Here is a 16,493-nt window from a genome sequence, read left to right as displayed (position 1 = left end):
CACTTTGTATAAATAAAGACTCCGTGGAGCAAAGGTGCTATTTTTTCATGTACATTTATGTGTGTGCTTTAAATGCCACCTGCTCCAGACATGGGGCTATGGAGGCAATGGCTCTTCCTGGGTCTGGTTATATTTATTACACACATGACCTGCAGCAAGGCTGATTGGATTCTTTGGCAGGGAGTGGGAAGTAAGTAAGGAACAGGTTTGAAAGCAAAACTAAGAATGAAAGCAAAGTGCCAGGCAGGATGGTTAATGATTCTGAAGATAAAGTAGCCTTTCACATCTATATTGCAACACCTTTACTTGAAATTAGTATTTTGTTAGCATAGCAGGTGGAAAAAAATAATCAAGACACACACAGAAAACCCAAGGGTCATTTGTAAAACCTAATAGGACATTAATGGATATTTAAAGCCAGATCAATAATTTCAATACATCTCTCAAATAAACTGAAAGGAAAAATGTCATTCTTTCAAATACCACTCCATCAATCTGCATAAAATAACCACACAATGCTATGAAGAGGCATCTCTCACCTGCTGCTCATCTCCCAATACTTTAACAGTGATTTAAATCACAGTTTTTATTCATATAGTGGATAAAAATTGTAGTAAAAACCTAGAAATCCTAAAAAAAAAAAGAAAAAATAAAATAAAAAGCCACTTTTACATTGCACCTATCTGGAAGATTCAAGCATTGACCTGCACAGCATAAAGAACTGTTCTCCTCTAATCTCCTAGTACCTACTCTCAGTTTTCTGCTATTTGATATAGGTCAGCATGAGTGGCATGTAAATGAGTATGAGTATGTGATAACTTTAACCAGTAGAAATCTTGCTGTTCCTTACCATCACTCAGCAAAACAGCCTATTTTTACCTCAAATGTTAGTGGTATGTCACTTGAGAGATCCCACAGAGTACAGATGGGATTAACAACAGGGATGCTATCTTGGAAACTAAAGCTCTAAGTCTTTGTAAGAGCTGAGGAAATATTTTCATATCAAAGGAAAAACTCATTCGTTTGGCTGTTCACCTGTTCTGCTGGGCAGGGTGGGAATATCTCTGGTGTACTGTAGCTAAAAAAAAATAATAAATTTTGTTTTCAAGTGTAAGTAGTCCTTTCTGATATGTAGAAAAATGCCTGCAAGGCTCAGCTTTAGGTTTTTTTCTCAAAAAGGAGGTGAAAAAGTAAAGCGCTGTGTGAGAAAATGAAACTACAGAACACTGGTGTTGATGGGCAGAACTGGGCACAAGAGCTGTACTTCTCTAATCATCTGCCATCCCATCTGATCATCTTCTCAGCTTTTCTACATGCAATTTACATTCTGGGTTTAACTTCCTCCTCCTTCATATCCTCCAGATAGTCTGGTTTGACATTCAGCCCGCCACCAAAAGCTATTCCTGGTCAAATCTGAGGACTGCTCTTCAGTGCCTATCCCTCACAATCTATTTGGAGGAAAACCATAATCCTGAACACAGATTCCCAAATTAACGGTCACTTTTAGCCTCCATTTTGACATTTCCACTTAAAGCATTTTTAGAATAATACCTTAAGTACATAAGCACTGTTTCTGGCATGGAAACTTGCTAAAAAAAAAGACATTCCAAGATACAAAGACCCAAGATGTGTCCAAAACAAACAACAAAGCAAATACATTCACACAAATACATGGAAATACAGGATGACAGAAACATATCTACAGAAGAAGTCAGACCGGTCCTGACCCTCTTCAGGAAAAATTGCAAAAATCAACAAAAAGCCTCAGCAAGATACTGTTCCCCCTAACAATGCCACAGACAGAATTTCAGTGACAAAAAAATAAAAAAGGAGATTTGCTAGAAAATCCAAAGTCTATTATGACTTCCACATTACTTTTTATTTTCCAGAAGTGGCAACAGCAACAATAGCAAAGTGCTGCAAGCATCACTTCAGCAGAAGTTATAGAGCAAAAGAAACAGTTTCATGAAATATCTAAGCACTTTAAGCCATTTGCCTCAGTCTTGCAATTAGTCACAATCTTATTTCCACCAGATTTTCCTTTTACCCTCTAAGGATGAGTCCTTTACATCATAACTGAATTTATGCCATTATATTTACAAAAGCTGTTGTGAGCAGAGGGGGAAAAGGGGGGAAAGAAGAAAACTAAACACACAATCCTGAACAGAACAGCTTATCTGTATTACATACAAATGTCAAGAGTGGCATAAGCTGAACTTTGATCAGTCAAAAGTTGTGGGTAGGGACAACAAAGCAAAGATGAAGTGCAAGCTGATTCCCAGCACACACCTCAGTGCTGTCCCTGCACAAGATGTCAGGACCTTGACCTTCCAAGGCAACTTGCAGGTTTCTAGTCTACAGGCATCTTAGTTCACAATGTCCAGACTTGGGAAGACCCAATTCCACCACAGAATACTAAAATTCAAGGTGGGTGTATGGGTGAGTGTCCAATGAGTTACAAGGTTGATTTGCAATAGCTGTGTAAGGGGAGTGAAGGAGAGCACAACCTAGACCCACCTGTGCAACAAAGGCAGTTTTTTCAATGATGGACATTTCTTCTCTATTTTGATCCAACACAGGACTAACAAGTTATTTCCAACAAGAAATAACTCTGCATCCATGGAATATAGTTTATAGAGACCAGCAACCCACAAGAGGGTTTTGAGTCCATTTTGAAACACAGCATTTTGTGAAAATGTTGAAATCTAACAATCCTCTGCTAACCCATCTGGGCTAGAGGATGTACAGTAGCCTTAGAACTGGAAAACTGACAGCATAGATAAGCCTACATAACTTCTCTAAATCAAATTGTAAACACGTTCAACCTGCCCTACTCATAAAGTTGTTTTTTTGTCAGCATTTATGTGTCTTTCTAAACCTACCAACAGCTTCAACAACAAAAGCTGGAAATTTTATAAGTTGAAGATACTTGTCACAGCTTATTTTCCTCACAGATCAAAGTCTTGTTGCTGTTGACTTAACGGGAACATAACACAAAGAAAGGAGCTTACAGAGAAATGATTCCCTAAAATTCTATACAAAAAAATCTTCCCTGAAAGACCTCAAGACACTCCTCTCCACAGCCTATCCCACACATGAAGATCAGCCAATCTTGTTGCAAAGGTCCAGTCTTTATTACAGAATGGATAACACTACTATGCCTGTATTGAAATATTTCCATACTCCAGTGCTGATCTTCCTTTCCCACAGTTTTAATATTGGGTTCTTCAGTTTAACTTGCTTGGCCAGGTCTAAAAGACAATTTCTGAGCTTTATCTGGTTTTTATGACTGTTCTCTACAGGAGAGTCAAAGTGCATGACAGTGTTCTTAGGGCAGTAATTCAGCATTATTAGGGAATGCTGCAAAACAGTTAATTTTCTTTCCTCTTATTATACGAGAGAGTTCAATAAGGAGTTTCTTGGGGTTTTTTTTTCCTTTAAGGTACAAAGAAATCCTCCAAGACTTACATATTTTTTGTTGTTGTTACAAAATCTTCCAGTAAGATTTTAAAGAACAGCATGGAAGGCTAAAACAAAGCCTTCTTATCTGTTGTTCATGGAGAAAGCTGAATTTTTATTTCCATAATTACATGAGTTAAGACTTTCCATACTCAAAGGCTAAGCTATTTTATCTGCAACACTGCTTGTGTGATATAGCAAAATAAACAAAGTAGATCTGCTTCAGAAATCAAAACTTCATACAGACAGTTTTTTAAAACCCCCATACATAGCACACCACAGATATATTTTACCAAGAGTCCTCAACTTCAGCAACATGAATTTCTGGCTATTCCAACTGGGTTAATAAAAATTACCTCTACTTACTAACCTTTCCCCTCTCCTCTCCTCAGCTACTTAGGGTAATTTCACATTTATCTTAACAAAGCCATATTAAGTGCTTGTGATCCAGACCTATTATGCTTGTCAGAGAGAGAGAGAGAAATGGATCTCCTCTTATTTAAGGTAGATCCATTGCATCTTTTTACTCCTTTCCAAGGAAGATTACAAACAACATATAGGGAAAAGCATAAGGCCCTGAATAATCAACAGTCTGAGCTCCTACACCTGAGCTGCAACTCTTCAAAGTTTTCAGCAGGCTGTCTCTATTTTACCTGTGTTTCATCAACAAATTAGAGGTCTCACATGTATGTCCATATGTTACAGGTCAGAAGGACTTCTTCTTACTTTTATTCATCTGGGGACTTAATATAACATTTATGACCAACCATAACAGTGAATAAAAAACAGATTGCAAGAACTTTTTCCACCTTCCCAAACTCAGATAACAAATACACATAAGAAAAATACAGGATGCCTGGTGAAGAAATCCTCAATTGTTCATAAGAATATGAAAAATAGGGCAATACAGCTTCTGTTTGTGTACCTAGCATATTTCCAGACTGTTGCTCTCTTGCACAGCAGCAGACAGTAACACACACAGATGCCTGCCAGTGTGATGTTAAACACTCCAATGTGTGATTCAGTGATCTGCCAGTACTCCACGCTACATACTGCAATCAAAAGCATAAAGCTCCTTGATTTGGTTTTAACTGGTTTAAAAATACTCTCTCTATGTGATTCAAACCAATTTTTCTCCTAAAAGAATAGTGCCAATGCAGGTCTCTCTCTCTACAGTCTGTAAGGACTCCCAAGAAAAGCCATTAGCAGAATTGGAATCCAACACCTGTGTAACTTCAGGATCACCTCAGCTGACTTATTCTTGATACAATTTCATGCTAAACTGATCCATAGGAACAAATTGTGGACATTTTGGATCAGGAGGCCTGAAGTTTGCCATTTAGTAAAACATTATGGACTAGTACTCAAGGAAGCTGGCAATGACAATTTGGCCAAGTAGGCACAACAGGGAAACACCTTTTAAAGGGATGGATGATTAAATGGAGAAGACAGGTTTGCCCCACCTGGACATAAACTCCTTTCCCACTGTTAATCCTGCACTTAAGATAGAACTAAAGGTTGTGAGGCCCTTAAAAAGTAAAAAGCAACCAGAAGAGACAGGTTTAAACTCTTGGCACCAGCACCTGATGGTATCTGGAGTTTCTCCCATCTCTAGAGCAACAACAGGCCTTAGCAGAACAGGGAAGCTGAAACATGAAACACTCCACAAAACCCCAGGACACACAGAGCAAGGAAGAAGGGGTGCCAAGCCCTTCTTATCTCATTCCCTCAGTTTCAGTCTGCAGCAATGAAGTTGAAGGCAATTTTGCAACTGACTTTGGCAGCTGAAGAATCGCATCCACAGGTATTCACATTCACAGCAGCCACGCAACTGTTCTTCCATGCAAATGCACATCGTGTCCTCCGCATGCACCTCACCTCACACACCAGTCCCCAGACGCTTTATCAACGCAGCAGCGAGCGAGGTGAACAAGAGCCTATAATGGCTTGATTGCTGCTATGTAAAAAAGCAGGATTTATTGATAGAAATATTTGTTCCAGAAATCTTGAAGTCTTTTAAATGTAGCTTTAATAAAATGCTGTTCTCCTGATCCTTCTGAACAGTACCAAATTTGTTACAGCACACCGAGGTGAAACAGAGGACAGATTACAGTGACCTACCTAAACGAGCACTCCTGTTAGATATATTGAAGTGAAAGGGGCAGAAGCTAGACACTGCAGGTTATTGTACATCTAGCTTCACTCTGTTTCTGAACACTGATAAAGGTGCTACAGCCTGCAGTTCTGCCTGCTAGGAAAATACTCAGCCCAGCACCCTGAACCTGCTGTAATGCATTTGGGTTCATTTTCTGCAATAAACCCTTAATCTTGGATCAGCTACACCAGAAACTGCAAATCTTCTGGCCCATCTAGACTACCTGCAAAGATTAGACTGAGTTTCAACCAACCTCAGATCCATTTGCTGCACTAAATTAAAAGCCTGTGACACTTGAAAGGCTTTTGCTGCAAGGCAAGTTCAGAAAATGTTACCAAACCTGTAGGCACCACAGATGGCACTGAGTCAGGCTGCCGCACCCGAAGGTGTGTGGTTAGCAGGAAGAGGGTGATGTGTTCAAGGACATTCTTCAGTGACATACTGGATGCCACCTGCACTGCTTTGTGCCGACTGGACTCAGCAGCTGAACACAAGACTTTGAGAAGTCAGGATGTCATACCCCTCTTTTTGCGAGGTGGATCAGGCATCCTTTTTATTAATGATCTTTTGCAACATCAATCAACAGAAGACATGGCAACATATCAGTAATAAATGAAGCACTGTGACCAGCATGTCACAAGCTGTCCCTTCTTCCTCAGGTTCAACAGATCTGAGCACTTGATATCAGGGTTTCTCCTCTCCTCATCCCTATTTACATCCTACATGCATCCTCCGAATGCTACAGGATTTGTGCCAGAAAGAAGGAGGAGAGTCTAAGCACTGAAGGCTTCCTTTCTTAGGTATTTAAATACTTCCCTGCTTTTCTAGCTAATTCCAGAATGGGCTTTTTTTATTAAATTCAAGAACATTTTGGTCCGACATGACTGAGATTAAAATTTTTATGACATTTATAGAATTTTGTAATAAAACTTAATTAATTATTCTTCACCACATCAAAGCCTGAATAGGATGTCAGCAATCATACATGCTCCAATAACATTTTATTTTATTTCAGATGTTGGAAGAGAAGAGGATGGTTGATAAAGAAGGCTTTAGTCCACTTTTTCAGCTCTGTCTTACCCTTCTTAATCTCCCAATTGTTACATTAGATTTGCCAGTGCTACAATGCCTTCTTTAAAATAGATGTTATTTTTAAAAAATTATAAAACCAAGTTATTAGAAAGAGCATTTCAGAGAAAAAGGAGCCACGTGTGCTGGCACTTCTCAACCTGTGGTCTATCAACCATGAGAATGTAGCTGAGAAAATGGCAAAGCTTTAAGGACACACACATCCATGCAAGTACACAAAGAAACCCACACATAAAAGTAAGAACCACACATTCAAACTTAGCCTATTTTTCAGTTGAGAGTGTTTAAAAAGCATTAAAAAGCATTATGGCAACACTACACACATTAATAGTTTAAAAAAAATAAGACACATGGAGAAACTGGGTCAAATTCAATCCTTATCTAAGAAGACAGATGCTAGCTCAGTCAACAGTACTTAAAGCCTGAATGGGTACTAATCTATGACTAACAAGAAGAAAGAGTATAAACTTTCCTATATTATGTGTGTACATGGAAATGACACAGAAAAGATGTATAATAATGCCAATTCCAGCTGTATTAGCAGCTTTTAGCTGTCTCAACCCACATACCATATTGGCTGTACTACAATAACAGCTCAATTGTCACAGGATAAATCTTCTTGTTTAAGCATCTGAAGTAAGACCTAATTTGAAACTATTCTGCATGTAAAATCAGGGATTCTCTGGAGTCATACCCTGGAAGTTCTGGGAACCTTGGTTTTCTGGTGAGGCACAACAGTACCCCTCTAGTTCTCACAGCAGACAAGGAGTCAGAAATCTGAAAAATTTCGGATTTCTGCTTTCCAAACTTCTGTGTTCACAGGGCCACCAGGTCCAAAACCAGCTCTGAGATATCCAGAGTTTCTGACTCTTGAAGGAGCCAGACCTCTGGAGCTTTTCATGAAAGTTTGACACGTTTCTTCTCCATTTGGAAATCAAACTGGAGGTAAATTTAAAAATCTTGACAAGTTTTGAGGAGCACAGTGTACAGCACTGTACTTTGTTTTTCTTTGCTTTTGTTTTCAGTTAAATTTCTCTAATCATACACATGAAAACATGTTACTTATTAGCATTACTAACTTTTGAGAACCTTTGTGCCATTGAAAGTGTCTCCATCATCTGTTCTTCTCCAATTCATATTTCAAACAACACTTAAAAATGGTATTACTAAGTCCACAAACCTGAATGGATAGTAGCACATGCGATTGGGGGGATTGTTTTTCCTGCCATTTTTTAAAGTTTATCATCATCACAGTACTAAAGATATTCCTTACAATTTACTTCCCTAAACTCAGGAGAACAAATTTGGCTATTTTCTTTAATAGGTATTTATTTCAGAACAGCTCAGTGCACACTCTCGATGAAAGGCAGCATTACAAGGGAGTCTCACATCTTCCCTCCTCCTGAAAGGAAGGAGGCCCTATATGTTTCTTCTACATCACAGCACAAAGTTCTGAGTCAACAAGCCATATAATCCATATACCCACAAAAAAAAGGCTGCTTTCTTCACCTTCTGCCTTGCTGCTGAAGGGACTGCCTGTCCCACTCTCTCCTCTCCCCAGATCACCCTCGTTTACCCCAGGAACAGCCTCTACCCCATAGCAATGAAGGACATAAAAAATAACTGAAAACCAACCTCCTCCTATAAAATAAGCGTCATTAAGTTCACGAGCTGTTTCCATTCTAATATGCCAAGGAAACACTCCCATATCTTCTGTTCTGTGAGGAAAACACACACCAGCTGTTCTGACTTTTATGAAAGATTTACATCAAGTTCTTGATTTTCTAAGAAGTCTGAATTTCTTCTCCTTTGTCACTGACACACAAATAAACAAACCAGCTCAAAGCCAAAAATTCTCAAAACCACAACCCAGAGGAGTCATGCTGCAAGGCAAATTGAAAAGAAATCCGAGTCTAGAGCTTCTGCTTTGAATGTCTTCTTTAATCAGGCTCCAAAAGATGAATTCAGCAGGGGAGAACAGATTCTGTTGGTTTATTTAGTTACTTATGTTTTAGTTGAGTCAAATTCTCTCAGTGCTTTTCAGTTAACTGAAGGTATTTCAGCATGAGACATCAAATACCGGAGGCCTCCCAGAAATCTGTGTGACCAATCTTACATAATTAACACACTCTGAGCTACTTCCTCTGAACCAAAAAGGTTCAAGAGGATTTCACTAAGGGTGCAAAGGGCTCCATGCCTACCTTTTGGGTTGGGGTTGTTTTAATACACGCTCCTGCACAACTGGGGGAAGCACAATATGCACACATGCAAATATCAGCTCCATGAAAACTCTACTAATATAACTTATCAGCTATTTCTGTTTCCATTGACATTCAGTTTTAACTTAAAATTAGTTCGTTGTTAATTAAAATCATATACTCAGATGCAAAAAGGAAAACAAAATTATTTGATTTTATGCAAGCACAAATGTCTAATTGGGAGCATTTTTTATGTTGGGGAGCATCTTCTCAAGTGGTCACTGGAAAAGTGGCAAAAGCAATTCAGGTCTGTGTCACAGAATTAGAAGAGAGCAGTAATATTAGCAAAAGCCTAGCACTATAATTAGAATATGAGTAGCACAGCTCATTTAGGAAGAACTAGCATACATACAGGTTTGCTGTTTTATGTGAACAAAGTTCATCAGAAGTATTGCTTTGTGGGTACCTACACATTAATTGACAGTCTCATTTGTTATCCTGCTAAAACAATTAATAGTATAATAGTTTTCAAATAGCCTTCCAAGATGTTTTGTTAGATGCATTACTGTTTGAAGTAGTGGGAGATCATCCTTCGTTTTGGCTGAGGCTCCTGGATGTCAGCATTTTTGGTTTGGCCCCCGGATCTGCTGTATTTTACCAATGCAAAAGACCCCTGATTTCAGCAGAACCATTCCAACACTCAGCTACTTACACAGGCAAGTACCTGCAGAATCAGGGCAGTGAGCAAACACAATTTTGTTCCCTTTATTCTACTGCTCCCCCAGCATAAAAACCTTATTGGTCTTCTACAACATCATCTCATACCTTGTCTGTCCTTTTTTCTTGTTTTTCCAGTATGGCCATGTTTTCTTTCAGAACTTTCACAATCTCAGCAGGATTTTTGTGCGATTTACTAAACAAAGGCATGGTCTTTCTTCACCTGGATTTCTTCCTTCAGGACAGAAGAGGACTGCCTTAAATTGAACAAGAAATAAAAACAGTTTTTAAGGTTTATACAAAAACGCAATAAAAACACACAAAAACATTATGAACAAGAAAAATATGCCTCAGGCACTACATTTTGTTTCAGCTGCTCAGTGAAGCAGTAAAAGTTCTCACATACAGTTATTGCAAGTTCATCCACGATTCTCAAGCCACCATTAGCATGTGGAAAGCAACTACTCAGCACCTGCACAGGAGCTGGATGCTTCCCAAAGACCTGATCTACACAGTCAGCACTCCAGCTAGTCTATGTCTACGTCCAACATATTTTGGACACTGTGCATCTGGCAGGCTCCTCTAGAATTCTCTTAAGGGTTTCCGTCAGACTACACTAGTTCCATCATGATGCAGATAAGCAACTGTGAATGCCAGCACACCAAACGCATCCTTTGTTTAGAGCACTGCAAGTTAAGGTCCCAGATTCTCTGCCATCTCTTCTTCAGCTTTTCTTTTTCAGCCTAAAGCTTCTTGGGAGGAAGCAGTTTAAGCTATCTCCTAAGTCTGACAGACTTCAAGAATTTGTGGGTCAGATCTCACTTGTGTAAAACATTGGCTGAATTAAATAAGGAAGAGATGATCAGGTCCAAATACGAACACAAATGTTTTCATGACATTTAAACGGAAGACTGAGCATTTTAATGAAAATTATTTGTTTGTTTAATTTAAAACATTCTTTCTCTGTAAGGCTAGAAAGGCAAATACCACATCACTGTATTTATATATGAAAGAAACCAACTAGATTAGTTTTTCATCTTACAAAGCATTAAGTTGTGAATTCTTAAGGGTTTTGCTGAGGGTCTAATATAAAGACCTACTGAAGTCAATGACTGACTGACTACAGATGGGAATATGCTCTGGTTAAAGCTGTACCACTTTCCAGGGAGAGCACTATTCTGGACTGCATTCCAGTTTGTACAGTAATGAAAAAGAGGTTAAAAAAAAAAAAAAAGTAGCAAAAATAATCTCAAACTTTCTTCTCTTTCCACAATAAAACAAAACCATCACAATCCCTCCACACATACGCTTGCAAAATTTGTTGTGAAAACATAAATATATGCACAGATCACTTCAATCTCATTATTCTTCAACTTTTACAATTACAAAAAAGCTTTATACGAGAGGTTTTAAAGAAGAGAATTAAATGAGCACAATACACACAGCATAAAGAAGAAAACCCAGTGGTCCCAAAGAACCCACTCCTCTCATGCTTTGTTGTTATTACTGACATGCTACAGCTTCCATCAGGAAATATGATGCCATTTGTGCCATACATCCATGTGTTAGTAATCCCCAAATATCCTATGGAATTAATACCCAGATTAGACATACATTCTATTGCAACTATAAATAGCAAACATATAAAACAGCAAAGTGCAAAATTCTGACTTTAAAAAACCAAATCTATACAGATTCTGTCTTAACATCTTACTAAAACATTTCAAAACATTTTTGCAGATTATCTTTACAGTTTCTATGACCTGGAGGAAATATTTTTAAGTGTCTTATTTAACCCAAAATTTCTTTTATAGTGTCCACAGTAGGCGAATTTGTATATAGCTTCTCATTTGTTGCTGGGTCAGTTTTACAGGGATATTTTCATGTTCAACGTCTGAAACCTCACCACTTTCAGCTTTCCCTTTTCAAGCTCCTCACAGTCCAGTTCAAACTCATTTTTATTTCTGCAGTTTTCGCTACATAACCTTCACTCTCAGCTGTTGAGCCCTCAGCTGCAGAGCCTTGTTCCCATGCAGCTCACAACTCCAAGCTTTGGCACCACCAGCCAACTTGCAACAGAGCAAAGTCACATCTCAACCTGACAAAGTACAAGATTAAAGGCTGGGTACACTAACGACTCACTCTTTTGGGCATGTTCAGCTACATACAAGCACAGGAAAAGATTGGGATGCCAATGGTATACAATAAAGGTGCTTAAATGCTGCTAGCAAGTGTCAAGCACGCGGTAATCCCACATGTGCTGCAAATAGAAGATTAATAATTCACAACATACTTTGAGAAGGACCTGCATGTTTTTATTATCCCTGAAGACACGGGATGAGGATGTGATGATGCAACAGAGAGAGTCTGAAAGCAAGAGAGATGCATTTCAGAAAAGAAGTATTTTCATCCAGGTTGGGGTAGGTATAACCAGAATGCTTAAATCTTCCCTTCATCTTTCCCTTTCAGAAGACTCCACAAAAAGGAAAGCAAAGGGAGACATAATTTGATTTTTAAAATGAAGTACTCCTCAGCTAGAGGTTCTGAGATTTTTAAAAAATGAAGTTCACATTTCTGAAATGTTGACTATAAACATATTTTCATCCCAAAAAGTACTTACATAACTATCTAGAGTAGAGTGTCTGTATTTAAAATAATCATTAATTTTCCCATAAAACTACAAGATTAGTTGGGAACAAAGGCTAGCACTTTTTGACTATATAGTTTCAGTCTTGACACCAAATCACCACAGCACCGTTCAGTCACAAAATACATTTCTCTTCACTTCATACTCTACCATTATCCTAACCACAGATTCTTACATTACAGTTTTTAACTCATCATCACCTGGCAACAGATGATCCATCACTTCAGAAAATACATACTGGCAGCTGCAGGTTATGATCCCTTTTCATTCTTCATTCAGGAATCTTCTATGAGGACACCTGCTAATCACAATTACAAGTGGAAGCAAATGGGGGTAAAGTCACTTTGATGAGATTTGGGAGTTGTACTCAGTCTTATGACTGGCTATTCCACAAGGCATGTGGCAAAACAAGGACTCGGACTCCTCTCCTCCAGATTTGCTCCTTATGACTGGCTTGAAAGCATGAGCTCTTGCTAAAGCTCTTAACACAGCAGGGCATTTCTGTCCTGTCCTCCTCCTTGTATCAGCTATCTGCTCTCTAAGCTTTTACTTGGAAGGTCTTCTCTTCAGTAGAGGCACTAATTTGGTTTAAAGGCCCTATTCTTTTCATCACTTATTTTCAGTCCATTTTTTGGAACTTGGTATTTGCCAGGCATCTAGCCCTCTGTCAAGGTAGCCTGAAATTTGACAGTTAGTTCAAAAGTTACAATGGGAAGAGAATTAGGATGAGAGATAGACAGTGTCACCATGTAAGCTTCATCTTCTCAAGAAACCACTCTAAAAATAACTGAAAACCAAAGATGAATGACAAGTGAAAAGAATGTAATGCAGGCTTACTAAAGGTAGCTCATACTACAGTTCCTTATGAATATATTTTTAAGCAGAGAAGACACAGTAGAATCCATGTGTCCAACATGGAAATACACTAATTTGAATATAGTACAAAATAAACTACTTGAAAGAAAATTATCACGTCATCTGACTGAGAAGGTAACAGCAATTTGGGGACAGGACTGTACTTAGATAGGCATAGGAATTAAGAGTCTACACAAAAATTGTGGAGGCTCAAAATAGAAAGATATTATCAACACATAAGAGGATTGGAATATCATCAGAAACTGGATTGTGTGAAGAACCGAGAAAATAAAAATGGGATAAAAGTTAAGAGTAGAAACTATCAGATGATGCTAAATGGTAGAAGAAACAGGATTTGCAGATGTTCCAGATACCTGGAAACATTCAAGATTAGATTGGACAGGGTTCTAAGCAACCTGTTCTAGTTGAAGACATCCTCGCCCATGGCAGGGGGAATTGGACTAGATGACCTTCAAAGGTCCCTTCCAAACAAAACCATTCTATGATTATCTGCTTCAAGTTGAGGACTTACCATGAGAAATGACAAAAACAGGCAGCTGGTGACATATACAAATACACACAGTATTTTACAGACAGGAGAAAAACAGATGCAAATCTGTGATGAATTAAGGAAGTAATTGTCAACAGAAATACAAAGGTATTTATGTCTCTGTATGGTCTTGAAAGAACTTTGTACAGAACATTGTACACAATCCTAAACACCTGCAGTCAAGTAAAATCAACAGAGATTAGAGTGGGTGGAGAGAAGGACCCTAGGCTGACCAGAAAAACGGGAAGACCAGCTTGTCTAGAAGGCTAAAAGGCTCCCCTGGTAAGCTTAGAATAAAATACAGGGGAGCCAAAGAAGTTATTTTAGCTCAAATAACAATAAAACTTTATTTATGCAGAAGCAAATGGCTATAAACTGCTGATGAATAAACTTCAGCTGAAAATGTAAAGGTTTCTACCCACGGGAGCTTTGAGGTTTTGAACCAGCCACATTACAGAGCTTGATTCATGGATTTTTGACACTGCTGTCTGGCAGCAAGGGACAGGGCTGAATGAGCCCCTTTCTTTTCCTACTCTCTAGAAAAATTTTTTCCATCTAATGGTTATTCAACATATGTTTTTATAACATCAGAAATGGATTGTGGGCAGTCCTGAATTCATAAGGGGGGGCCACCCAACTTCTGAAACATTTAGTTCTGATGATGTTATTTCACTGGTGCTCTTGTGAGGAGCTTATGAGACCAAAGGAAACAGCTGTATCTCACTGGACCAACTCTTCTGGCTTCAGAGGTTGTCTCTCCCAGTCATGAGGAAAATGCCCCAGCAGCACTGTAGGAGGAACAGCCTGCTGTTGCCATCAGCACGAACATGACATTTCAGCCGCCAGAGTTGGAGTGTCCAGCACATTTCAGGAACTCTACTTTTAGAAAAATACTTTAAGGGAATGTTATTCTGTGTTTGTTCAGGAGGAAAAAAAATGGCACTGATTTTATTTTAGGTAAGTTAAGAAGCACCAAAAGAAAGTATTAAAGCACCACTTTCTAAATGTCTGGCTATTTCTGTTTGAGTCAGAAAAAAAGGGAGAAAGAAAAATCACACAGACTAAAGCAGCAAATTGAACCCTGAGATGAATGTGCTTTACAAGACATGACTTTCGGACAAGACATTAGGTAGCCTGTCAAAGGTAACATAACATGCCTTCATACTCAGGGCATGCCTTCCCTCAGAGGCCTCCAGCTCCACAAACATTTAACTAAGATTTCACAAAACCTATATACCTCCTTTTACTCTGCCCCCTCTGCAAAGGGAGAAGTGGCTGTGTCAGGAATGCAACCTAGATCATCTGACAACAAAGCCTATGCCTTATCAGTCCTCAAAAGATCTCTTTTGCCAGTTTACCTGCTCATAAAGAGAAAGTACTAAAAAAAAATTAATTTAATACAGCTATTAAGTACAGTAAGAGATCTAGTTCTGCTTATAGGTACTCTCCCCAATTTCTTTGCTTTTAATCATATACTTCCTCTGAAGTTGAATCTGTAAGCACAATGAAGGAAAAACACATGCAGCAACATCACTCTACTAAGCAGCCCATCCCACTACAAAGTGACTCAGTAAAGCAGCTCTGTAACAAATGCTTCTTCCTGCCCAAGAAGGCAAGAACGGGAGAGAGCATGTGAGCCCATCCACGCACTCTTTGCAGACACTCCTCTGGACAAGCAATTTGGTTTTCCAAAATAAACGAGCTAAAAGATTTCCTTCCCGTCAAGTATCAGACATTCATCTTGTCTTCATCAACTTATTGAACAGAATCAAAACATTTCAATAACTTATACCGTGTGAGAATTTCTTGAATGGAAGAAAAGACCTTCATTTTTCATTGACTGCAGTGTACCTAAGACCCATATATTTGGGGCCTGAGTCAGTGCACTTTCTTTATCATTTTGGCTAATTCAGTTTCTACATCATGGAAGAGGCTCTTTAATCCCTCCTCATTTATCCCTCCTGCCATATTTAGGAAAGCTGTTGCACTTACAGAGCAATGTACTCAAACCAGGGGATGGAAGCCCCCATGTGTGATGATCAACTGGAGAAGCCAAATTCATCCTCCCCAATGCAGTCGCCTCACATGACCCGTGTTTTATTTAATATGCAGAAGGAATCAGGGCTACACAACAAGTAGCTTCTCTGCAAATCCTCAATGAGGTACATCACAAATGAGACAAAAGATTAACAGAAGAGAGGACAGTTTTAGGATAAGGTGAATGAACACCAACCCTGCTTAGCAACAAAATTATTCCAAAATCTCAAGAATTTACTCATCATAAGCTTTGCTGTTGGCTACTTGTTGCACTATCTGGAATGAAGGTAGATATTGGCTGAAACTTCACCTGAACACACAAAACATTGCAGTAATGCCTACTATCACTACAAATGTCTTTTTTAGCAGATGGTATGCATCCTGAAGATCAGACATGGAAAAGAAGTAGGCAGCTCTGCCCTTAATCTGATCATCTCTACAGAATAAGAATAATATTATCACATAGTTGTTTAATACTATTATGAAATTGAAGGCACTCATGGTGATGCTCCACTCAAGTGCTGTGGTGAAGCACTCAAAGAAATTACTTATTCTGTTTGTAATCAAGTGCTTGAATGCCTATTTAATAAACCCCAAAAATTCTATGTAGTCTGTCAGCAAACATAGAGGATAAAATGAAACACCAAATAGCAAGCTGGTCACTGAGGCAACAGTTTGATAAACACTTTGTTTCATGATGGTGACACCCCGCTCCACATCTACCCACATCCCTACAGACTCTGTTGGGGTGATACAGCTGTTTGCAGGACCACATGGTGAACCAGG

General features: G+C 38.8%; 1 protein-coding gene across 4 annotated transcripts in view; it reads right to left on the bottom strand.

Moving 5' to 3' along the window:
• Positions 1-16,493, bottom strand: part of CAB39L (calcium binding protein 39 like) — a 63,022-nt gene that overhangs the window by 26,749 nt on the left and 19,780 nt on the right. For all 4 annotated transcript variants that reach the window (XM_032679721.1, XM_032679723.1, XM_032679725.1 and 1 more), the window contains one exon: positions 9,727-9,875. In XM_032679721.1, coding sequence (XP_032535612.1) covers positions 9,727-9,828 — 102 coding nt within the window. In that variant the 5' untranslated portion in view covers positions 9,829-9,875. The remainder of the gene's footprint in view (positions 1-9,726; positions 9,876-16,493) is intronic.

This window comes from Chiroxiphia lanceolata, chromosome 2 (genome assembly GCF_009829145.1).
Source record: "Chiroxiphia lanceolata isolate bChiLan1 chromosome 2, bChiLan1.pri, whole genome shotgun sequence".
Lineage (NCBI taxonomy): Eukaryota > Metazoa > Chordata > Aves > Passeriformes > Pipridae > Chiroxiphia > Chiroxiphia lanceolata.
Note: the sequence above shows the minus strand (reverse complement) of the source record. Positions and strands in the feature narration are given on the sequence as shown.